Genomic DNA, 24,942 nt, shown 5'->3' with positions numbered 1-24,942 from the left:
CTGTCATGTTTTGGTCCTCATAATGATAGCTATGCAAACACACACACACACACACACAGAGTCATATTCAATAAATGAGCATATTCTTGAAAAGTTAATTTATTTCATGAACTAAATTCATTAAGGGAAACACAGATTACCACAGACTGATGATGTTTTAAAGCCTTTATTTCTGTTATTTTCCTCCACCTCCAGCTAATAAAAACACAACATTTAAGATTATAGAATATTGCACCAGACAAATAAAAATGCAACATTTTCATGCTAAATGGGGGCTTAATCAAATGTTTAATACCGGTTTAAATGTTGTGTTCTTCCAAATGTGCTTTTAATCTGACAAACAATGCTCTTAAAATTTTATTTTCTAATGTGTGTAAATATGCATGGATACATATTTACATACAACGCCCAGTTGGTGGTTATTGTTTCCTGCAGAGCAGCTGGCTGCCCTGACTGTAAGGTATCATCAGAGACTGCCTGGAGGTACAGCCTGGTTCTGTGTCGGCTCGTTTAGCCATCAGCGCCCTGCAGCGCCGCCCTGAAGCTCAAAGTCTGAATAACCCGACCAAACATGTCAGAGCCGAGACAGAATTATGCGTCTATTCCTTCAATGATCCAAAGCTGCTGTTCTCAGTCCCTTTCCAGAAACAGTGAAAGTTTTGCATGATACATTAAAAGGATCAGAGGGGATCAGCTTACCTTTAATCCCTGACCTCTGACCCACAGTCACATGGTTTCAGGTTGTCACGTTCAGATGATTGGCCTGCCTGTGATGCATTCACTTACCATCAGTGCTCAGGCTCATCTTAAACCAGAAGCCTAAACCCTGAAAGGATTCAGATGATTAGTCCTATTTGTGCTTTGTGCTAAGGGTGATGTTCTGGTTCTGCTGCACGGAGCCCGGCCCAGCAGCTCCCTGGGGCTCCTTCCTGCGTCACTCTGAGCCTCACCTGACATCAGCAGGGTTAATTTGGGCCCTGAGCTGATTAACTTCTTCATCTGTTTAGCTGCTGCAGAGAAGAAATGCCTGCAGAAACCTGCAGTCCAGAACCTGCAGGAGAAACTCTGATGATGTTTACATATCTGGAAAACATTTGCAGATGGTACACAGAACCCAGAGAAACTGAAAACATTGTTTGAAGATCCCTTAAAACTCTAGTTGATGATGTCAAACATCGAGTTGGATCCAGTTGGGGATCCTCTGGATCTTCAGGACGTCAGTTTGAGGAGGACAGAGAAGTTTCGCCTGATGGAGCTGTGATTTAAGGTGAACCACTGAAGCACCACCTGCAGGGGAGTGAAGCTGCTGTTGAATAAAAGACGAGGGACACAGTTTGGTTCTGGGGTTTTTATGGAACCCAGCAGACTACAAACATCACAAAACATCAGGAGTCATCACAACCTACACAGCCAGTCTACACACTCAGCTACAGCTCGGTCCAACACAGAGCCAGACGGCACGTTTCTCCCTGTGCGCTGTCTGCCAGGCTCAGCGCACATGCTCAGAAATATTCAAAGTTTACTAAAGCTGTGGAGATAGATGGCTGCAGATTCAGCTGCTGCATTCAGGAACATGTCTGACATCACTTCCTGTCACTGTTTCCTGTAACTCTAACAGCACCTCTGGTACATCAAACTCCACCAGCCCTGACAACCTTTCTGCTCTCCTCACCTTCTTTAGCACTGACATCACTTCTCAACATAATTCAGGAGTAACGTCCAGCAGCGGCAGGCACGGCCGTTTTTGCAATCGATGTCGGAAGTACACCCTGAAGTTAATGAAGTCGTATAAATCCACTGACCGTAGGTCAAGGTTTCTCATCCACCAATGTTAGCTCCATGGGAGGTGATACACCATAGCTTTAGGTATTAAATTCACTGACCTCAGGTTTAGGTTTCCTAAGCTTTCTATCACTATCCGCAAATGTCCAAATCTTCTGGTGTGAACTTCCGGCATTAATTGTTAAAATGGCGACCCCCTGCACCTGCAGTGGGGTGGCTCTCCCATTATTTCCTGTAATTATGACATCATGTTCTGTAACTCTGTCATCACTGTGTAATTATGACAGGACTTCCTGACTGTTGACATAACTTCCTGTCCTGACACCTAATGCACAGCCGGGTCGTCCTGCATAACCTTCACGCCATTGGCTGTTTCCATGGCAGCCCATCGCAGGTCAGCGGCGCTGAGGACCGGAGCCCGACCGACGCTGTTCATCGACACACACTAAGTAAAATCTGAGCGTAGAAAAATAAAAGTTTGGCAAAAGTCCTTCAAACTTGCTCGCCCTGCAGGACAACCTGTGGAGCTGCAGCAGCGACCCGCGTGTCCGCCATGTTGGATGTTTGGCTTCGGGTAACCTGGACTCCAGCAGACTCACATACAGCCGGCAGGCTCTGCTCAATTCAAATCCTTTTTACATAGTTACAGTCTGGAAATAACTGTGTGTGTGTGTGTGTGTGTGTGTGTGTGTGTGTGTGTGTGTGTGTGTGTGTGTGTGTGTGTGTGTGTGTGTGTGTGTGTGTGTGTGATGCATGATGGAAGCACATGATCAGTAGTGTTTGTGCAGTTCTTGGACCCGGCGCCTCCTCTTGCAGTCCCCGCTCAGTTTTGTGTGCCACCGCTCAGGTGGCGACCTCGGGGGAGTCCCCGGCCTCCTCCACCTGGTTGGCCCGCCCCAGTGTCTTTAACTTGGTGAACATGTCCGCTAGGGTCTCCTTGAAGCCTTTCTCCAGCAGCCAGCCTTCGCTCTCACATTCCGGATTCTCTGGGTCCTCCATGGTCTCAAGCGCTGTGCACAGGTACTTCAGACCTGCCACGTCCACCCCCTGACACAAACACACACACATGACAGGTCACCACCAGCAGAGAGCAGTTACAGTGATGACATCTGGAGATATGCAGAGTACACCACATGGGAGACGGTCAGTGTGATCATGTCGGCAGGTTCCTGCTCCTGCAGCTCTCCAGAAATCCCCAGACTACTCAATGCTGTCAGCAGAACAGGGAGCATGTTCTCTCTGCCTAAACATGAGCAGAGCTTCATCCACGACATCTGACACCGCTCCCCAGGTGAGTCAGGTGTGAGCCAGGAACTGAGATGATGGCGTTAAACTTGTTGTTCTGACCCAGATAACTTTCCTCTCAGGAAGTGTTCCTGTCTTCCCCAGAATGCACCCTGCTGCGGCCGCAGATTAGCCCCTCCCAGAATAGTGCCTGATCCCGATCCCCCCCAAGGAGATTACCTGCAGCGGGACTCGCGCAGAGCAGCACGATCAACCTGAGTCATTACCTGACAGAAACCTCGTTTCTGCGTGACGGCCGGACTGTTGCAGGTTCCTGTGATGTGCCTGAGCGAATATCAATAAACCACATTAACCAGACTCTGGTTAAAGAGAAAATATCAATAAACCACATTAACCAGACTCTGGTTCAGGAGAAAATATCAATAAACCACATTAACTAGACTCTGGTTCAGGAGAAAATATCAATAAACCACATTAACTAGACTCTGGTTCAGGAGAAAATATAAATAAACCACATTAACCAGACTCTGGTTTAGGAGCAAATATCAATAAACCACATTAACCAGACTCTGGTTTAGGAGCAAATATCAATAAACCACATTAACCAGACTCTGGGTAAAGAGAAAATATCAATAAACCACATTAACCAGACTCTGGTTCAGGAGCAAATATCAATAAACCACATTAACCAGACTCTGGGTAAAGAGAAAATATCAATAAACCACATTAACTAGACTCTGGTTCAGGATCAAATATCAATAAACCACATTAACCAGACTCTGGTTAAGGAGAAAATATCAATAAACCACATTAACCAGACTCTGGGTAAAGAGAAAATATCAATAAACCACATTAACTAGACTCTGGTTAAAGAGAAAATATCAATAAACCACATTAACCAGACTCTGGTTCAGGATCAAATATCAATAAACCACACTAACCAGACTCTGGTTAAAGAGAAAATATCAATAAACCACATTAACCAGACTCTGGTTCAGGAGAAAATATCAATAAACCACATTAACCAGACTCTGGTTCAGGAGAAAATATCAATAAACCACATTAACCAGACTCTGGGTAAAGAGCAAATATCAATAAACCACATTAACTAGACTCTGGTTAAAGAGAAAATATCAATAAACCACATTAACTAGACTCTGGTTAAAGAGAAAATATCAATAAACCACATTAACCAGACTCTGGTTCAGGAGCAAATATCAATAAACCACATTAACTAGACTCTGGTTAAAGAGAAAATATCAATAAACCACATTAACCAGACTCTGGTTAAAGAGAAAATATCAATAAACCACATTAACCAGACTCTGGTTCAGGAGCAAATATCAATAAACCACATTAACCAGACTCTGGTTAAAGAGAAAATATCAATAAACCACATTAACTAGACTCTGGTTCAGGAGCAAATATCAATAAACCACATTAACCAGACTCTGGTTAAAGAGAAAATATCAATAAACCACATTAACTAGACTCTGGTTAAAGAGAAAATATCAATAAACCACATTAACTAGACTCTGGTTAAAGAGAAAATATCAATAAACCACATTAACTAGACTCTGGTTAAAGAGAAAATATCAATAAACCACATTAACCAGACTCTGGTTCAGGAGCAAATATCAATAAACCACATTAACTAGACTCTGGTTAAAGAGAAAATATCAATAAACCACATTAACCAGACTCTGGTTAAAGAGAAAATATCAATAAACCACATTAACCAGACTCTGGTTCAGGAGCAAATATCAATAAACCACATTAACCAGACTCTGGTTAAAGAGAAAATATCAATAAACCACATTAACTAGACTCTGGTTCAGGAGCAAATATCAATAAACCACATTAACCAGACTCTGGTTAAAGAGAAAATATCAATAAACCACATTAACTAGACTCTGGTTCAGGAGCAAATATCAATAAACCACATTAACCAGACTCTGGTTAAAGAGAAAATATCAATAAACCACATTAACTAGACTCTGGTTAAAGAGAAAATATCAATAAACCACATTAACTAGACTCTGGTTAAAGAGAAAATATCAATAAACCACATTAACTAGACTCTGGTTAAAGAAAAAATATAAATAAACCACATTAACCAGACTCTGGTTCAGGAGAAAATATCAATAAACCACATTAACCAGACTCTGGTTCAGGAGAAAATATCAATAAACCACACTAACCAGACTCTGGGTAAAGAGAAAATATCAATAAACCACATTTACTAGACTCTGGTTAAAGAGAAAATATCAATAAACCACATTAACCAGACTCTGGTTCAGGAGCAAATATCAATAAACCACATTAACTAGACTCTGGTTAAAGAGAAAATATCAATAAACCACATTAACCAGACTCTGGTTAAAGAGAAAATATCAATAAACCACATTAACCAGACTCTGGTTCAGGAGCAAATATCAATAAACCACATTAACCAGACTCTGGTTAAAGAGAAAATATCAATAAACCACATTAACTAGACTCTGGTTCAGGAGCAAATATCAATAAACCACATTAACCAGACTCTGGTTAAAGAGAAAATATCAATAAACCACATTAACTAGACTCTGGTTAAAGAGAAAATATCAATAAACCACATTAACTAGACTCTGGTTAAAGAGAAAATATCAATAAACCACATTAACTAGACTCTGGTTAAAGAAAAAATATAAATAAACCACATTAACCAGACTCTGGTTCAGGAGAAAATATCAATAAACCACATTAACCAGACTCTGGTTCAGGAGCAAATATCAATAAACCACATTAACCAGACTCTGGTTAAAGAGAAAATATCAATAAACCACATTAACTAGACTCTGGTTCAGGAGCAAATATCAATAAACCACATTAACCAGACTCTGGTTAAAGAGAAAATATCAATAAACCACATTAACTAGACTCTGGTTAAAGAGAAAATATCAATAAACCACATTAACTAGACTCTGGTTAAAGAGAAAATATCAATAAACCACATTAACTAGACTCTGGTTAAAGAGAAAATATCAATAAACCACATTAACCAGACTCTGGTTCAGGAGCAAATATCAATAAACCACATTAACTAGACTCTGGTTAAAGAGAAAATATCAATAAACCACATTAACCAGACTCTGGTTCAGGAGCAAATATCAATAAACCACATTAACTAGACTCTGGTTAAAGAGAAAATATCAATAAACCACATTAACCAGACTCTGGTTAAAGAGAAAATATCAATAAACCACATTAACCAGACTCTGGTTCAGGAGCAAATATCAATAAACCACATTAACCAGACTCTGGTTAAAGAGAAAATATCAATAAACCACATTAACCAGACTCTGGTTCAGGAGCAAATATCAATAAACCACATTAACTAGACTCTGGTTAAAGAGAGAATATCAATAAACCACATTAACTAGACTCTGGTTAAAGAAAAAATATAAATAAACCACATTAACCAGACTCTGGTTAAAGAGAAAATATCAATAAACCACATTACCAGACTCTGGTTCAGGAGAAAATATCAATAAACCACATTAACCAGACTCTGGTTCAGGAGAAAATATCAATAAACCACACTAACCAGACTCTGGGTAAAGAGAAAATATCAATAAACCACATTAACTAGACTCTGGTTAAAGAGAAAATATCAATAAACCACATTAACCAGACTCTGGTTAAAGAGAAAATATCAATAAACCACATTAACCAGACTCTGGGTAAAGAGAAAATATCAATAAACCACATTAACCAGACTCTGGTTAAAGAGAAAATATCAATAAACCACATTAACCAGACTCTGGTTAAGGAGAAAATATCAATAAACCACATTAAACAGACTCTGCTTCAGGAGCAAATATCAATAAACCACAGTAACCGGACTCTGGTTAAGGAGAAAATATCAGTGGGTGCTGTGGGAACTTGCCCACAGCATGCCAGGCCCAGAGTGGACTGAAGAACCACTTAGCCTCTGTTTCTTGTAATTTTGATCATTATGGCTTCCAGATATTGAAAACCCAAAATTCTGTGTCTCAGAAAGTTAGAATACTGTGAAAAAAATAATTATTGGAAACTGATGGTGTCCCACCCTAATTGGCTAATGGGAGGGAGGAAAAGATGCTCCAGCAGCAGGAAGGACCACAGCTTTGAAGGGATTGTCAAACGATTCTTTCAAGAATCAGGAGAAGAATCACAAAGTGGTCCCTGAGGCTGGAGTCGGTGCCTCAAGAGCGTCTACTGGACTCAGGAGGGAAGGAACCGGTCTGTTGCTCAATGGTCCAAAGTCCTGTTTACAAAGTAAACTCTGCATTTTATCTGGAAATCAAGGTCCAGTTTTTGTAGGAAGAGCAGAGAGGACCAACATCCATGTTACTTGATGTTCAGAGTGAAGTTTCAGCAGTCAGTGATGGTTTGGGCCACCATGTCTGCTGGGTCCACTGGGTTTTCTGAAGTCCACAGTCAATGCAGACATCTAACAGGACATTCCAGACATGATGACAAGCTGTATGGAGATGCTGATTTCATTTTCCAGCAGGACTTGGTACCGGCCCACGCAGTCAAAAGTACCAAAAGCTGGTCCAGTGACCGTGGTGTTCCTGTCCTGGATTGGCCAGAAAACTCCCCTGACCAGAACCCCGTAGACAGTTACTGAGCTGTTGTCAAGAGGAGGATGAGAGACACCAGAGCCAACATGGCAAGTGACCTGAAGCAGCTATCTGGGCTTCCAGAACCTCAGCAGAACCACAGGCTGACGGTCGCTATGCCACGGAGCATTGATCCAGGAATTCATGTAGAGAAATGGAATTACTGTTCAGCCGCCTGACATTTGGGCTCTGATTGGTCTAAAGTGATATTCAATTTTTCCAGAAACACTGATTTTTGGGTTTCCTTTGCCTTTAAGCCACAGTCATCAAAATTAAAAGAAATAAAAGCTTGTAATATTTTATTTTATGTGTAATGAATCTCTGGAAAGTAACAGTTTCACATCTTGAAATGACTGGCACACATTACACTTTGTCACAGGGTTCTAACTTTTTGAGATGTACCTGTACAACTTTAAAGAAACCATAAGCAAAATGTCAACAGGTGGCCCGTTGAACACCTTCTGCAGACCAAAACAAGATTGGTGACAAGCTCCGAGTCAAACTGCATCTGCTCTTCACCTTGGAAACGCAACGCCAATGTTATCCTCCTTTTATCTCTTTTCTCATCTGACAACTTCTTTGCCAAAGACCGTTTTTTTTAAGTCTTCAGGTGAAATTTTGATCCGCATGATTTAATCGTCGCTGTTTTGCCCCGACACTATGCTGCTTTGATGGTGGCATTTTAGGGCAGGGAGGGGCTGAGCCCTGAGTGGCAGCGGTTCACGTGCACGTACATGCACATGTGGCCGGCCCAGCTTTGTAAACAAGAGACTGGAGAACATCACATTTCATATCACAACACACATTTCAACATTTCACATATTGCTCCTTTAATGTTTGTCTTGTGTCTAAAAAATTTGCCTAAAACATTGTTTGGTTCAACATATTTTGATTTATGATGTTACGTTACTGCAGTGGTTTTCAAATATTTTCTGTCACGCCCCCTTTGAAGGAGGAAACATTTTTCAGGCCTCCCAATCCCAACAAAATGGGTCAAAAATGTAACTTTGGAATTGTTTTCTGTTTTGATGCAATGAAGCTGTTGTTGTGAATTACCCAGAATCCCTTTGAAAATTTACACCATGCAACAATGTTTCTAACAACTAGAATGTTTTTAACTAAATAATTAACAACAATGTAAATGCTGTTAGCCTGACTTGTGCCTGCAGTCAACTTCTAGTGATGAAACTCATATGGCAAAAAAATATAAACCCATTAATAAAAGACAAACTTCAGTTATATTAAGTCTTTTACTTTTTAGTCCTCAGAGATTCCACACGGCTCCACATCCATCCGGACTCGCTGCGACTGGAAGGGATTTCAACACAACATAAAATGGACGAGCCAAACAGGATCGCTGGGCGGGGTTTACGTAGACGTGACGATTCAGAGAAGCAACTATTTGGACTCAGACAACAATGGTGGCTCACAGCGAGGAAGCAGGCGTTGACTAGACGTCCCCGAGTCCCTGTTTTGGATGACCTGTCCCCGGAAAAAGCTGTCCCCAATTTCAGTGTATTGCAGGTCATGCAAAACAAACCAAGCCCACCACAGAGATCCTGCAAGACCAGAGATGTCCCCGGTTTTCATTAGAGAAATCTGCGGTAACAATGATGCTGCTATTTCATCAGCGTTGTCCTGTCTACCGAATATTAATTATTTAAAAGAACACCAAAGGACGGCTTTCAAGGCTTATGTTAGTGGAGACCATGGTTTCAGTTTCGATGTGAGTGGTTGAAGTAGCGCATCAGTAAAGATGATGGACAAGTGGTTTATCCAATCATATGCAGGGATTTCTGATAAGGCCCCTCCTTCTGAAACACATCTCCAGTGGAGCAATCCCAGATGGACGTGTGGAGCTCTGCAGAAATCCATCGTCAGCCTTTAAAACTATCCTAGATTCAATTGGTTTTGCTCAAAATGTGCGTAAACCGACGCACTCTTGGCTTCATACTTTAGACCTTGTGCTGACATATGGCATTCAATTCAATTCAATTCAATTTTATTTATATAGCGCCATATCATGAAACATGTCATCTCAAGGCACTTTACAAAATCAAGTTCAATCATATTATACAGATTGGGTCAGATTATACATTATGCCTTTCTGGGGAACAAGATGGCGGAAGAGGAGTAAGACGTGCCTCGCGTGGGCTCCCGCTTTAACCTCTTTAGTTTATGGTTCTCCACTAAATGTCCTTGCTGTTCTGAGCATTAGGTGTGTCCGGACTCGTCCTCTAAGTGACTCCTGCCTGGAAGAGTAGAAGAATGGCGACAAATTTGAGGAAAGGCAAACACTCTAGCGTTCCGGCTGCTAGGCCCGATACCGCCTCGGAGCAGACTATTGCTATATCCGGAAGCTCAGCACCCCCTTCTCCTTCCCGTGGTGAGGCGGACGCACTCTCCTTGAAGTCCGACATTCTTGCCGCTATAAAAACCGATATCTCAGCTGTGATTAAATCCGAAATAAAAGAGGCTCTGGCTGAAGAGTTCACTTTTATTAAAGGAGAGCTACAAGCGGTGAGAGCGGAAGTGGCTAACGGCACAATGCTACTCCGTGCCGACCTAGACCACGTTAAACAAAGCGTCACAGAGGTAGAAGACGGCTTGTCAACCTGGTCCGATGAGGTTGTTACTCTACGCACCACTGTGTTGGAGCTGAAAGAAGAAGTTGATGGGCTCAAAAAGAAGTGTGACGATATGGAAGGACGCATGAGACGGTGCAACTTGCGGATCATTGGGGTTCCCGAGACGACAGAATCCAGCTCCACTGAAACAGTGGCTAAACTGCTAGCAGAGGTGCTACAGATGGATAAAGCGCCATTGATTGACCGAGTTCATCGTACTGGCAGTGGGAGCAAGTCAGGCGATAAGCCGCGGGTCATTGTCGCTAAGCTTCACTATTATCAAGAATGTGTGGAAATATTACGTCGGGCTCGGAGCCGTGGCCCTCTTCGCTTCAAGGAGGCACCGATTATCATCACATCTGATTATACAGCGGTGGTGGCCAGGGCTCGGGCGGCGTTTTCGGAGGTGAGGAGGCTTCTTCGCAACCGACGAGATGTTCGTTACGGCCTGCTTTTTCCTGCTAGGCTCCGCATTTCTCATGGGGAGGAGGACAAGGAGTTTTTGGATGCCAATAAAGCAATGGATTACGTTAAAAAGAAAATCATCTCAGCAACGGCCAGCGAGGACCGACGTTAACTGCGGGTCCAATCCCCATCGTTCCATTATTTCAGGTTGTACAGAACTTTCCGACATTATGTCCCGTGCTATATCTTGATTTAATTTTCGACACTATTCCGAGGGACAACATTCTTCTTTTGTGTTTATGTATGAGGGTTTCACAGGGGGTCTGTCCAGATCTTGGTCAATGATGCATTTATTGTATCGATGCAGCAAGGAGCATAAACGACATTAATACTTTAAAGTAGAGGAACCTTTTTCTTTTTTCTTTATATATATATATATATATATATATATATATATATATATATATATATATATGTATATATATGTTTTTTTTTTTATTTTATATTCAATTTTTTTTTTTTTTTTTTTTTTTTTTTTAGCTTTATTTAGCTTGGCGGGAGCCCAGGCAGGGAGACAAGTTCCCCAGCACAAGCACAAATGTGTGGATATTTTGTTTGTTGGGTTCTCCGTGGTTATTCAGGAGAGATGGGTGGGACTATACCGGATCTATTTGTTTTGAATATGCCTTTTGTCAGTTACCTTTTTGTGATGGTTTGTGGTTATTGTACTACATCTGATTGACCATTCATGAGCAGTCCTAATACTAATAGGTTCATCAACAGTCACCCAGTTAATTGTGTGAGTTGGAATGTGAAATCCCTTAATGGTCCAGTGAAATTTAGGAAAGTTACGACACATTTAAGACAACTTGAGGCTAATATCTCTTTCTTACAGGAGACCCATTTGTGTAAAGCAGACAGTGCAAATCTATGTAGGCGATGGTCCGGTCAGGTGTTTCAGTCTAATTTCCAATCTAAATCGAGAGGGGTAGCCATTTTAGTTGGTAAACAGGTGCAATTCACGGCGTCCTGTGTCAAAACGGACGCTGCCGGACGCTATGTTATTGTGGTTGGAAAACTGTATGCGCTTCCAGTTATTTTAGTCTCGGTATATGCTCCAAATTGGGATGATCAAACGTTTTTTAACACGCTCTTTTCAAATTTACCTAATATTTCAACACATAACCTTATAATTGGAGGAGATGTGAATTGTGTGCTATCATCCCTTGATCGTAGTACAGCGGGAAGGATCTCTCTCTCTAAATCTGCCCAGTCAATTAATTCATTTCTTAACACCTATGGAGTGGTTGACGTATGGCGTTTTCGAAATCCGACCCTAAGACGGTATTCGTTTTTTTCTCCTGTTCATAAGAGCTATTCCCGGATTGACTATTTTTTCCTCGATAAACGGATTTTACCTTTAGTGAGCGAATGTAATTATGGAGCTATAGTCGTTTCTGACCATAGTCCGCTCACAATGAAACTGAACATTCCTGTTGTGCAATCAGTCTATCGTCCTTGGCGACTTAATCCCATACTTTTATCTGACGAAAACTTCGTCGATATGCTTACTTCTGAAATTAAGTTTTTTATTGATATTAATCGGACTCCTGGGATGCCACTCAGCACTGTTTGGGAGTCATTAAAGGCTTACCTGAGAGGTCAAATCATTTCTTACTGTGCAAACAAAAAGAAGAAAGGTATCGAACGGCTAAAATTGTTAACAGATCAGATTCTACAATTAGATAGGGAATGCTCCCATACTTTTACACAAGACTCTCTTCAAAAACGTGTATTACTCCAGACAGAGTTTAACATCTTATCTACCCAACAGGCCGAATATTTATTATCCAAATCTAGGTGTGGCTACTATGAGCATGGTGAGAGGGCTGGACGCCTTCTTGCGCAGCAGCTACGGCAACGCTCAGCTAAACAGGATATCTCAGCAATTAATGATGAGCATGGTGTAAAATGTTATGAGGATGCTGGAATTAGTCTATGTTTCAGCAAATTTTACCAATCTTTGTATACCTCTGAAGCCTCACTTAACCCAACTGAATTGGTTGATTTTTTTAAAGATATTAAAATCCCTTCACTAAGTTCTGATTTATCTAACGAATTGGAAAGAAATTTTTCTTTAGCTGAGATTAACTCTGCAATTAAAAATATGCAAAATGGAAAATCTCCAGGACCAGATGGTTTCCTGGCAGAATTTTTTAAGAAGTTTTCTGATTTACTTTCTCCCCTGCTGCTATCAGTTTTTGAGGAGTCTCTGGCCATACATTTACTGCCGCTGTCTATGCGTCAGGCTGTAATATCACTGCTTTTAAAGAAGGATAAAGACCCCTTGAGCTGCAGTTCATACCGCCCAATATCGTTATTAAACACTGATGTTAAAATTCTCACAAAGATGTTGGCAAAACGAGTTGAACGGATTATCCCTACAATTGTTTCACCTGACCAGACTGGTTTTATTAAAAATCGTCAATCCTTCTTTAATATCAGGCGGCTATTTAATGTGTTGTACACTTCTGCCCCGCCCAGTCACAATTGTAATGAAGTTTTAATCTCGCTGGACGCTGAGAAAGCGTTTGACCGGGTGGAATGGAACTATCTATTTAAGACCTTGGTGATGTTTAACTTCGGTCCTAAATTTGTTTCATGGGTGAAGTTGATATATACCTTGCCAATGGCAGCAGTACGCACTAACAGTAATTTATCCAGTTATTTTGAACTGAAACGTGGGACGAGGCAGGGATGCCCACTTTCGCCACTTTTATTCGCAATTGCAATGCGGTACCGCGCACGTGACGTCACCGTCTCAAGAGCAACGCCCCTTTTGCCGCTTAGGTAGGGCATACAGGAGAGAACGCATACAGGAGAGAACGCACGGATAACAGATATGACCGACTTTACAGCCGTTAAACTTTCCCAAGACGATGTCCCAGGCGCACGGTTTACTGGTCGAACTGTCGAAGAACACACCAACCTTCAGCTCAAACGATGGCTTGAGGTTCGAGGGCTTAAAAAGACTGGAAAACTGGCCGAGTTGATGAAAGGTAAGCTTTGTTTTTTTTTCCTGCGCGGCGATCATGGCAGCGTCGGCCGTTTTTTGTTTTTTTTTGTTGTTGTTTGCAATCACCGTCCAGGAATGGGTATATGTTTAATGTTTGTCTCATTTGAAATGTTTTTGAGTAAGCCTGGTAGCAGGCTATCATGTTAGCGCCTGCTACCATGATAGCCTATATGCTGTCATGGTAGCAGGCGCTACTTTATTAACATGTCGGCCACCAAAATACTCTTACCTTGACTTGATGTCGCTGGAATTGGGTCAGGATGTTCTTCGGTTGGGCCCTTTCCTCCAACAAAATGCTTGCTACATATGTACTTGAATTTGGTAACTTTTTCCGGGTTGAACTGTTGTGTAGGCTGACCGCCCCGGTGTATCCAGCGCACACATTTCTCCTTGGCAGTCTTGAAGAAAACATCCTTCATATGCGGCCGATCAGCGTAACTCGAGTCGCTGTTGCACGTTCCATAGCAACAATGTTTAAAAACCATGGTCTTAGATTTGGAAAAAGCAGTCGTTTACCGAGTAAAACCTAGGCTAACGCACGTCTCTTACAGCGAAACAACGGCGGCTTTCCGGAGTTTGTCCCACTGCGTACCACGTGATGTGACGTCATCGTGACGTTGTGTTTCTAAAAATAGCTTGCGCGCGGTACCGCATTGAACCACTCGCAGTGGCCTTGCGAAACAGTCCCAAAATTAAAGGTATTGATCGGTTTGGCACTGAACATAAAGTTTCCCTATATGCTGATGATACACTTCTTTATATCTCAGATCCCTTATCTAGTATTCCTGAGTTACTTATTTTACTTCAAAAGTTTGGAAACATTTCTGGCTATAAGGTTAACCTTCAAAAAAGTGAATTGATGCCTGTGACTCCAATGGAAGTGCAGCATATGGGTTCAGTCCCTTTCAAAATTAGCCCTGCTAAATTTAAATACCTTGGTATCTGGATTACTCACAGTCACAAAGATCTTTATCCAGCAAACTATCTGCCTCTCCTGGTGAACCTTAGGAAAGACATCACTACATGGGCATCTCTGCCTCTATCCCTGGGAGGTAGAATCAATATAATCAAAATGGCAATACTGCCTAAATTACTTTATCTATTTCAGAGCGTGCCAGTGTTTCTCACCAAGACTTTCTTCACAAAATTAAATAGTGAGTTGTCGTCATTTATTTGGAATAAGAAGCACCCGCGGATAGGCTGTAAGATGCTACAGCTACCCCATGGTCTTGGTGGCTTGTCACTCCCCAATTTCCTATATTATTACTGGGCGGCTAATATTAGGGCCTTACTGTACTGGTTGAGAGAGGACAACCCTGCTCCCACTTGGGTGACTTTAGAGAGGAATTCAGTTACGGCTAGTTCTCTCTCTGCTTTACTCTGCTCCCGGTTACCGTTTGATCAACCAATCTCAACGTATACTTCTAATCCGGTTATAACTCACACAATAAAAATCTGGAATCAGTGTAGGAGGATGTTTAAAAGTACGGAATTATTAATATCTGCTCCAGTATCAAATAATCACATGTTTGCTCCTTCACTAATGGATTCTGTTTTTTATGCCTGGAGTTTAAAGGGAATAACTTCTCTAAACGATCTTTATATAGACAATAAGTTTGCCTCATTCGAACAGCTCACACAGAAATTTGATATTCACAAGTCACAGTTTTTCAGGTATTTACAATTGAGACATTTTGTAATGTCAAATTCTGGATGTTTTCTTCTACATCCACCAACTTCCCTTGTTGATGAGATTTTGATGTGCAAGTCTGTAACAAGACGCTCTATGAGTAAAGTCTATTCCCTGCTCAATTCATTTAATGATACCAATTTAGATTCCTTGAGGGTCAAGTGGGAGATGGACTTGGAGGAGTCCATATCAGATACAGTTTGGCAAAAAATTATTCAAAATATCTATTCGTCCTCAATATGTCTGAAACATGTTATAGTTCAATTCAAGGTAGTACATCGTTTACACTGGTCTAAGGACAGATTGTGTAAATTCAAAAGGGACTTGGATCCGACGTGTGATCGTTGTAAACAATCTCCAGCCACACTTTTACACACATTCTGGTCTTGTCCAAAGTTACACAGATATTGGCAAGGCATCTTCGACACTTTTTCAGGAATATTTGGACAAACTGTTTATCCATCACCACTCATCTCTCTCTTTGGGGTGGCTCCAGCAGAGACCTCTTTCAGCAAACATCAGAGGACTGTGTTAGCTTTCTGCTCTCTACTGGCTAGAAGACTTATTCTTCTTCGATGGAAGGATCCACATCCTCCAAGATATGGACATTGGTTAAGAGAAGTTATGTCTTACATTCATTTAGAGAAGATCAGATATACTGTTAGGGGATCTGTGAACAAATTCTTTGACGTCTGGCAGCCATTTATATCCTATGTCGGGAATATTTCGGCAGATAACTTTGTGTAAAGGTCAAATATTGGTTTTGTGTTGCAAACCTGTGCTTTGTATCGGCTGATGTATGAATAAAAGGTGTATTCTTGTTGGGGTAGTAGACCCGGTATAGGAGGGGAGGGTGGGGAGGGATTTTTGTTGTATATTTCGTCGGGTTTTCTTTTTTTTTTTTTTTTTTTTTTTTTTTTTTTTTTTATTATTTTTTTTATTTTATTTTATTTTTTTGTGTGTGTGTGGTGTATGTAAAGAAAAAGAAGAAAAAATAATAAAAAGACCTTGATCAAAAAAAAGATTATACATTATGCATTGATTGTAAAGAATTAACAGTATTTCTTCACAACTCTGTCCTATCTGATAATTTTTTATAACCTTTGAGTTTAATCTAACTAAGTTCTCCACCCCCAAAAGAGGGTTCCATTATAGTAGATCTTTATCGGATAATGCTGTATCAAAACTTAAAGAGTCTGTCCCCCTTTTAATATCCTCAGTATCACAGAAATACCCTGCAGATAGCAGTAATGTTGTTTCTTCCCATTCACAAATAGATGTCTTTGTTAATGGTATGACTTCCTCATTGCGTTCTGCATTAGACAATGTAGCTCCCTTGAAAAAGAAGGTGATTATTCACAGGAAGCTGGCTCCCTGATTTAATTCAGAGCTGCAGTCCTTGAAGCACAATGTTAGGAAATTGGAGAGAAAATGGCGTTTTACACACCAAGAGGAATCCTACTTAATCTGGAGGGACAGTCTATTGTTGTATAACAAGACCCTTCGCAGAGTTAGAGCAGCATATTTTTCATCATTAATTGAGAAGAACAAAAATGATCCTAGATTTCTCTTCAGTACAGTTGCCAAACTTACACAGAGTCATAGCTCTGTTGGTCCATCCATTCCCTTAGCTCTTAGCAGTAATGATTTTATGGGATTCTTCATAAATAAAATTGATTCCATTAAAAATAAAATAAAATAAAATAATTCTCCTCCCAAACATGATTACTTCGTCCTCAGTAAGTGAGGCAGAGTTGGAGGAATCTTTAGAACCTGCGCAGTGTCTGTACTGTTTAAAAGCAGTAGAGCTTTCTGAGCTGTCTAAAAATTTAGCTTCACCTAAACCTTTTACCTGCATGTTAGACCCAATCCCAACCAAGTTGTTTAAGGAGGTATTCCCTTTGATCAGTGGCCCTATTTTGGACATGGTTAATCTATCCTTGGTAAATGGTTTTTAAAGTAGCTGTTATTAAACCTTTACTTAAGAAACCTTCTCTTGATCAAGATGAGTTAGTAAACTACAGAGCTATATCTAATCTTCTTTTCTTATCTAAAATTCTTGAGAAAGTAGTTGCTAATCAACTTTGTGAACATTTACAAAGCAATGACCTACTTGAGGAGTTTCAGTCAGGCTTAAGAGCTCATCATAGCACTGAAGCAGCTCTGGTAAAGGTCACTAATGATATTCTAATGGCCTTCAGATAATGGACTTGTGTCTGTACTTGTCCTGTTAGATCTCAGTGCTGCATTTGATACAGTTGATCACAATATTCTCCTACAAAGACTTGAGCATACTGTAGGGATTAAGGGGAAAGCATTAGGCTGGTTTAAATCTTATCTGTCAGACAGATTCCAGTTTGTTCATGTTAATAATAAATCTTCTTCAAACTCTAGGGTCACCTGTGGAGTACCACAGGGTTAATCTGGATGGCATTAACTTGGCCTCTGGTAATAAAGTAAAAAATCTTGTTGTTATTTTTTACCAAGACATGTCATTAAAATCCCATATTAAACAGGTTTCCAGAGTTTCCTTTTTGCACCTCAGGAATATCACCAAAATTGGAAACATTCTGTCCAGGGGTGATGCTGAAAAACTAGTCCATGCATTTGTTACTTCAAGGCTGGACTATTGTAATTCTTTACTATCAGGAAGTCCACAAAATGCAGTTCAAAGCCTTCAGCTGATCCAAAATGCTGCAGCAAGAGTTCTGATGAAAATCAACCAGAGGGATCATATTTCTCCTGTTTTAGCTTCCCTTCATTGGCTTCCTGTTAAATCAAGAATAGAATTTAAAATTCTCCTTCTAACGTATAAAGCCCTTAATAATCAAGCTCCATCATATTTCAGAGCTCTGATTACCCCGTATGTTCCTAACAGAGCACTTCGCTCTCAGACTGCAGGTCTGCTGGTGGTTCCTAGAGTCTCTAAAAGTAGAATGGGAGGCAGATCCTTTAGCTATCAGGCTCCTCTCCTGTGGAACCAACTCCCAGTTTTGGTCCGTGAGGCAGACACCCCGTCTACTTTTAAGACTAGGCTTAAAACTTTCCTTTGTGACAAAGCTTCTAGTCAGAGTGGCTCATGTTACCCTGAGCTATCTCTGCAGTTATGCTGCTATAGGCTTAGGCTGCTGGAGGACATCAGGGTCTATTTCTCTCTCTCTGCTGAGTTCTACTGTTCTCTAGTTTTGCATTGCTTGTCGTCATTTAAGCTTTTAAGTTTTTGCTGTCTCTCTTTTTTCTTCATAGAAGGTACACCTGGTGTGGCGTTCTGTTAGCTGTGACATCATCAGGGGAGGCAGATCATCCTCTATTACCATCTAATGTAGAACAGATTACTGGGTCAATGTGAGCTTCTGTGCTTTCTGTGTCTCTGCTCTGTCTTCTCTAACCTAGAAAGTACTCCTGGGTCAATGTGAGCTTCTGAGCTTTCTGTGTCTCTGCTCTGTCTTCTCTAACCTAGAAAGTACTCCTGGGTCAATGTGAGCTTCTGAGCTTTCTGTGTCTCTGCTCTGTCTTCTCTAACATAGAAAGTACTCCTGGGTCAATGTGAGCTTCTGAGCTTTCTGTGTCTCTGCTCTGTCTTCTCTAACCTAGAAAGTACTCCTGGGTCAATGTGAGCTTCTGAGCTTTCTGTGTCTCTGCTCTGTCTTCTCTAACATAGAAAGTACTCCTGGGTCAACGTGAGCTTCTGAGCTTTCTGTGTCTCTGCTCTGTCTTCTCTAAGCCCCAGTGGGTGGAGGCAGATGAGCGTTCACACTGAGCCTTGTTCTGGTTCTGCTGGAGGTTCTCCTCCCTGTTAAGGGGGAGTTTTCCTCTCCACTGTCGCTTCATGCATGCTCAGTATGAGGGATTGCTGCAAAGCCATCAACAATGTAGACGACTCTCCCTGTGGCTCTACGCTTCTCCAGGAGTGAATGCTGCTTGTCGGGACTTTGAAGCAATCAACTGATTTCCTTATATAGGAAATTTTTGACCAATCTGTATAATATGATTGATTTTGACTTTGTAAAGTGCCTCGAGATGACATGTTTCATGAAACACGAAGGACGGAGTCAGAAACATGGAGGATGGAGAACCTCGTGAGAGACGTCACGAGGTTCCTAGGCTAAGCTAGCTGCAGGAAGGAGCATTTAGGCTCCTTTTCTACCTCCTCCCTTATTTACTCTATTCAGACACTCTGATCATGGCCACCCTGACTCACTTCCCATTTGGCTAAAGAGTCCTGGCTCACTAAGGGGATTTAGATTGAGCCCGAGACTTCAGGAACCATGTCCTCTGGATGGATTAGACCACAGTGGAGATGTTTGACCAGAAAGCCCAGCAGCCTGTTTGTAGAGAAACAGACACAGCATCTCAGCACCAGCAGTGGAGTGCAGATGATATGTGCCTGACCTCATTCTGCACTGCTACTGTTTCAGTCCTAGACTACTAGGACGGAGTCTACTACTACTGGATTCTCTTTATGAAGATGTCGCCATCAGTCCAGCCACTTCTGACCGTGGTTCTAGCTGGTTCTGGTCCCTGAGCCACCATGGCAACATGTCCAGCTCACGTTACAGAGAAAGATGCTGCATCCTCTTTCAGGAAGTATGAGGTCCAGGCTACATGCCGACTGGCTGCAGAGGCCTGTGGTGGAGACCTGTGTGGAGTCTTACCTCCAGGATGATGGTGCAGATGAGCAGCGCTCCAATGCTGTTCATGATGCTGCTGTAGTAGGAGAAGACGGCCTGGTGGCAGCCCCGGTTCCAGATGTTCAGCTCCTCGATGCGGTGGTCGTAGTCATAGTGGGCGGAGTTATTGGTCAGGTGGTGCTGGATGCAGGGCCGCGGGGAGCCAGGGTTACAGCAGCTAAAGGGGACGCTGTCCATCAGGTACTTCCCCTCCACATTACTGAGGACACGACTGAGGGACAGAAACAGAAGTCAGACTCAGCCAGCTCCTCGTGGCCCCTAAGGGCCCATGAGGTAAACCTACAGGTAGACAGGTGTGTCAGCCACAGGAGTTCTGCCTTAAAGGCACGGTTTGTGCTGGTATGTGCCATCGGTGCTGGTTGGCTCAGTTTGGAGCATCCTGGAGGAGATCAGCTGATGATGAGACCTGGAGGGGAAGCTTCAGCTCGTCGGAGTAGAACTACGTCAGCTGACGCTCCCTCATGGAGAGCTGCAGGTTGAACCTCCTGGTCTGATCATCAGGTCACATCCTGGCAGATGGTCCAAACTGAGCACTCAGACTGCAGCTGGGAGACAAAATCAGCACAAAAGATAAACACCTTTTATTAAAACGAGCTTCACAGGCAGCAGCAGCAGCAGCTGTGAGCCCAAGTTCTGCAGCTCAGGTTCTGGTTCTGGCAGCTAATGAGGAATCTGAGTGTTACACCTCCGACCGCATGTGGATGACCACCAGATTTATATTTCTGCCAACCTGTGACCCCTCCGGGTCCGGCTGCCCACGGCATCAGTGAGCCGACGGCTCCGTCTCGTTTCAGCCGCTTGTTTCTAGAACCTGATCTGCGTGGCGTGGCCAGAGGTCAGGGCTAAACTTTAGCTGAGCAGTAAATATAGACTTCACCTTGTAGCTAAGCTCTTCGCCACCAGAGACCGGAGCGATGTCGTCATTACTGAGCCATCCCACCAGAACCCAACACCCTGAATGTCCTCCAGCCGGGACTCAGACACGACTCAGTGAGGCTACATATAGAGCTACATATAGATACAGCCACACGCTTCTTCTCTATGATGGGAAGAGTCTGAGATGTTTAAAAGATAAATGCCCGAGTGTTTGATATAGTCATAATCTTTTTCATGGAAAATATATCCAAATTCTTTCCTCATGGAGTCATCTGTGAAAATAAACCCTTTCACCAAAAGTCCAGTAACCTTCAGCTTTCTGTTATTGTTGTGATGATATCAGTGTTTTATAGAAATGAGACTGTTTGGGGTCCCAGACCAGAAGTCCAAGCCTGGACCCCGTTAAGTCCAGGCAGGTTTAGTCTAACCTGGACAACGTAGACGTGTCTCCATCAGTCTCACTGCCTCATGTCTGAAGGAGAGTCATAACTAGCTGTGACAGTGAAATGGGTCCTTTGCTGATCTCTGCTGTCCTGCAGAACTTCCTCACCTCCTGCTGCTGCTGCTGCAGGTCAGATCCTCTTAGGGAGGAGAAGCTGTCTAACTTTTACCTCCTTAAGCCCAGATTGGTCCCCCGCTGAGTCCCTGAACACAACAATCCATCTGCAGCCCTAATTCTCAGAACACAGACTAAAACTGTCCTGGCTGCGACGTCTGAACTCAGCCGGCCTTCGGTACTCACTCTTTGACCACGTCGTTGCTCATGTCCAGGTAGCGGTTGCTGATCCACTGCACCTCGAACCAGTCCCTGAAGTTGTTGTTTCCGCAGCAGCGGAACTCGATCTGGGTCATGTCCAGCGTCCTCTTCATGAAGCAGCGTCCCGGCGTGTCCGTGTCCTTGTAGAAGCGGATGGCGTTCTTCAGGCCCTCGGCCAGCGTCAGGTACACGGCGAACTGCATGAGGAAGCAGAGCAGCACCAGCAGCAGCAGCAGCGCGTTGAAGCCGCAGCTCAGCAGCATGTAGGGCTTCAGCATCGGCTTCATCTTGGAGAACTTCTGGGGGTCCAGAGACTCGTGGCACAGCTTGCCCCCGAAGGCGTTCAGGCCGCAGGACAACATCCCCAGCAGGATCAGCAGGTTGGGCACCAGGTGGCTCTCGTTGTTGTCCATGATCTCACTCCTCTTCCTCAGCTCAATCTTGAAGAAGATGCCGAGGCTGAAGATGATGATGCCCACGATGACGGCGAGCCAGTAGAGCATCCAGAGACCCTGGGCCAGCTTGACCCGCTTCTGCAGGTTGAACTTCAGAGACATGAACGGCATGATGGGATCTCCCAGAGCTCTGGCCCACAGCAACGGTCCTGAAGGATCAGAGAGTCTCTAGACGAGGTTCAGAGCTGTGAGCTGCTCCAAAACGAGCCGGGGAACTGGACAGCAGGATTGTGAGCCATGATGGAGGACAGGGACGCCGGCATGAAGCAGCCTGAGTGGGACTGGAGGTGTGAATGGGAGCAAACAGCCCGGCGTCCTTCTAAAGCCGGCCCTGATCTGATTAGCAGAGGATCATCTGAGTTCTCTAATCCTGCAATTATTGCTAATTGGAGCTAAGCACCAGCTTCCTGCCGACAGCTCACCTGGCCCCGCCTCCTGGGCAGGCCAGACCCAGCCGTCAGCGGCAGGTTCAAACGCTGTTACCCGTTACCGGCTGTTTCTACCCGTTACCGGCTGTTTCTACCCACTACCGGCTGTTTCTACCCGTTACCGGCTGCTTCTACCCGCTACCAGCTGTTTCTACCCGCTACCGGCTGTTTCTACCCGCTACCGGCTGTTTCTACCCGCTACCGGCTGTTTCTACCCGTTACCGGCTGTTTCTAGCCGCTACCGGCTGTTTCTACCAGCTACCGGCTGTTTCTACCCGTTACCGGCTGTTTCTACCCGCTACCGGCTGTTTCTACCCGTTACCGGCTGCTTCTACCCGCTACTGGCTGTTTCTACCCGCTACCGGCTGTTTCTACCCGCTACCGGCTGTTTCTACCCGCTGCCAAACAATTTTTAGACTGTGTGTTGGGATATGTCCGCCTCTTTGATACGGGGTCCTGGGCTTGAATCCCGGTTCCTTTGGTGCAATATGGTGGAAGAGGAAGGTGTGAGGAAGGGGTGAAAGTTAACCACAGACACAGCTATAAACAAAGGCTTAAGAAATCCCATGATTAAAAAGGTACCAGATCCTGAGGCTAATGTTCAGATTTCAGTGGTCAGTGAAGCTAGAGGGAATTCATCTGCAGCGTGGAAGACGGTCTACAGCACCGTTAAACCTTCAGGGACATTTCTAAACTGCAGGAACTCAAAAGAACTTGTAGAATACAGCAAACGGGTCATTTATGGAGTCGATAGTTTTGTCAGATCAGCTGAAGAGCGCTCCAACAATTCAAATCCAAATATTAATGAAGGATTATTAGTTCAGCTGACAGACCCTGCTCTGAAGTTATAGACCCAATCTGAAGGTTATAGATAAAAACAACACACCACTGTCAGCTTCTGAGGAGTTACACGTGCCACGCTTAGAAAAATGTAGTTTTATGATTTAAAATGCATAAAGGCTCCAGTCAGAGCAGTGGCCCCGTCACAGCAGGAGCCCCAGTGGAAACGTTTTAGGGCCCCTGAGCAAAGCAACCAGTGGACGTCCCTGAGTCCTGGACTGGATTCAGACCGCGGACATTTCATTAAATGTGTTTCAAAAAGTCATGTGATCATCTATGGAGAGCCGTTTTATTCTTAAATACATACTGTTATTGATAATGTATAAAAACATTATCCAGCAGCCAAAAAGTAAAAATCTATATGAAATCAAATAATGAAAAAAACAATTGTTAATGTTTATTTCAAGATTATTGTATTTTGTATATTTTATTTATATGTATTAAATTATTAATTTATTTATATTTTTTAATTTATTTGCTTATTCTATTTATTTTACAATGGTGTTTTATTTTGTGACACTTATTTTGTAAAGCTTTAAGTATTTTCTGGACTTTTATTTTGTACTCCATTTTTATTTCACACTATTAATTTCAGTAACAGATAACTGCAGCGGTGGAAAAGCAAAACCTTTTTTCAACTTCTATGGAAGGTTTAGCATGAGATTGGGTTCATTTTTCTGAAGAAAATAATATTTGGCCTGACTGTCGCTCATCTCTATAAATTCTGTCTGCTTGTTATGGGAGTTTTGGGTGGAATATTAAACACTAGTAACTGAGTTCCCATCTTTACTAAATGACGAGATGGTGGTATGACGTTCCAGCACTTTTATTGAGAAACAGAGCAGAGATTCACATAGATGGTAAGTAATCGCACCCCACGGTTCCGCTGCAGTCTCTGTCTGCCCTGTCTCTCCTGCCTCGCTTTTCAGGCTTCCCCTAATACTGCACCGTGGCCTTGGTTTGAGACATAACAAAGACAGTCTATCATAGACAATAATCATTCTACGCAGCATTCAGCCTTGCACTCAGCAAACAGTGGAACTTATACACAGACATCAGGTATCCAGGCCTCCTCCTGTCCGAGTGGTGTGAGGCCATAGTGACTTCAGAATAATAATTCTTATAACATTCCTCTCTTTTTTTTTTTTTTTTTGATGATGGCGTCGTCAGCATCAAGACAAAACAAGATGACCCATCACTTGAAAATGTGAACAAAGCAGAGGAACCATTTCTGTAAACTCGTAAAGTGGGACCCAAAGGGTTCCCGTGTTGGAACCGGTTAGTGCTGGAACTTTTAGTACAGATCAACAGGAATGCTTCATAGAGCTTTAACACACAAGATCAAAGGTTTAGCTTTCATCTACAATTTAGGGCTCATCTAATTAAGTAAGGCCTGTTTTAGGTACCTATGCGCACATTATTTT

The 24,942-nt window shown here is 42.7% G+C and overlaps 1 protein-coding gene across 1 annotated transcript; it reads right to left on the bottom strand.

Moving 5' to 3' along the window:
- Positions 1 to 1,333: 1,333 nt before the first annotated feature.
- prph2b (peripherin 2b (retinal degeneration, slow)) lies at positions 1,334 to 23,845 on the bottom strand. The gene is made up of 3 exons (XM_036126348.1): positions 21,781 to 23,845; positions 20,127 to 20,373; positions 1,334 to 2,829 (listed from the first exon to the last, which is right to left on the bottom strand). The coding sequence occupies exons 1-3, from the start codon at positions 22,359 to 22,361 to the stop codon at positions 2,626 to 2,628; spliced, it is 1,032 nt and encodes a 343-aa protein (XP_035982241.1). The 5' UTR covers positions 22,362 to 23,845; the 3' UTR covers positions 1,334 to 2,625.
- Positions 23,846 to 24,942: the final 1,097 nt, after the last annotated feature.

The sequence above is a fragment of the Fundulus heteroclitus genome, chromosome 22, assembly GCF_011125445.2.
Source record: "Fundulus heteroclitus isolate FHET01 chromosome 22, MU-UCD_Fhet_4.1, whole genome shotgun sequence".
In the NCBI taxonomy this organism is placed as follows: domain Eukaryota; kingdom Metazoa; phylum Chordata; class Actinopteri; order Cyprinodontiformes; family Fundulidae; genus Fundulus; species Fundulus heteroclitus.
This window is presented reverse-complemented; position numbering and strand designations above follow the sequence as displayed.

What these genes read in the sequence shown, in the direction of transcription:
- prph2b (XM_036126348.1), bottom strand. Translation starts at nt 22,361, where the DNA reads ATGCCGTTCATGTCTCTGAAGTTCAACCTGCAGAAGCGGGTCAAGCTG. An exon ending in AGCAACGACGTGGTCAAAGA is followed by an intron (nt 20,374 to 21,780) that starts GTGAGTACCGAA and finishes TCTGTCCCTCAG; the next exon opens with TCGTGTCCTCAGTAATGTGG. An exon ending in TCTGCACCATCATCCTGGAG is followed by an intron (nt 2,830 to 20,126) that starts GTAAGACTCCAC and finishes TGTTTGTGTCAG; the next exon opens with GGGGTGGACGTGGCAGGTCT.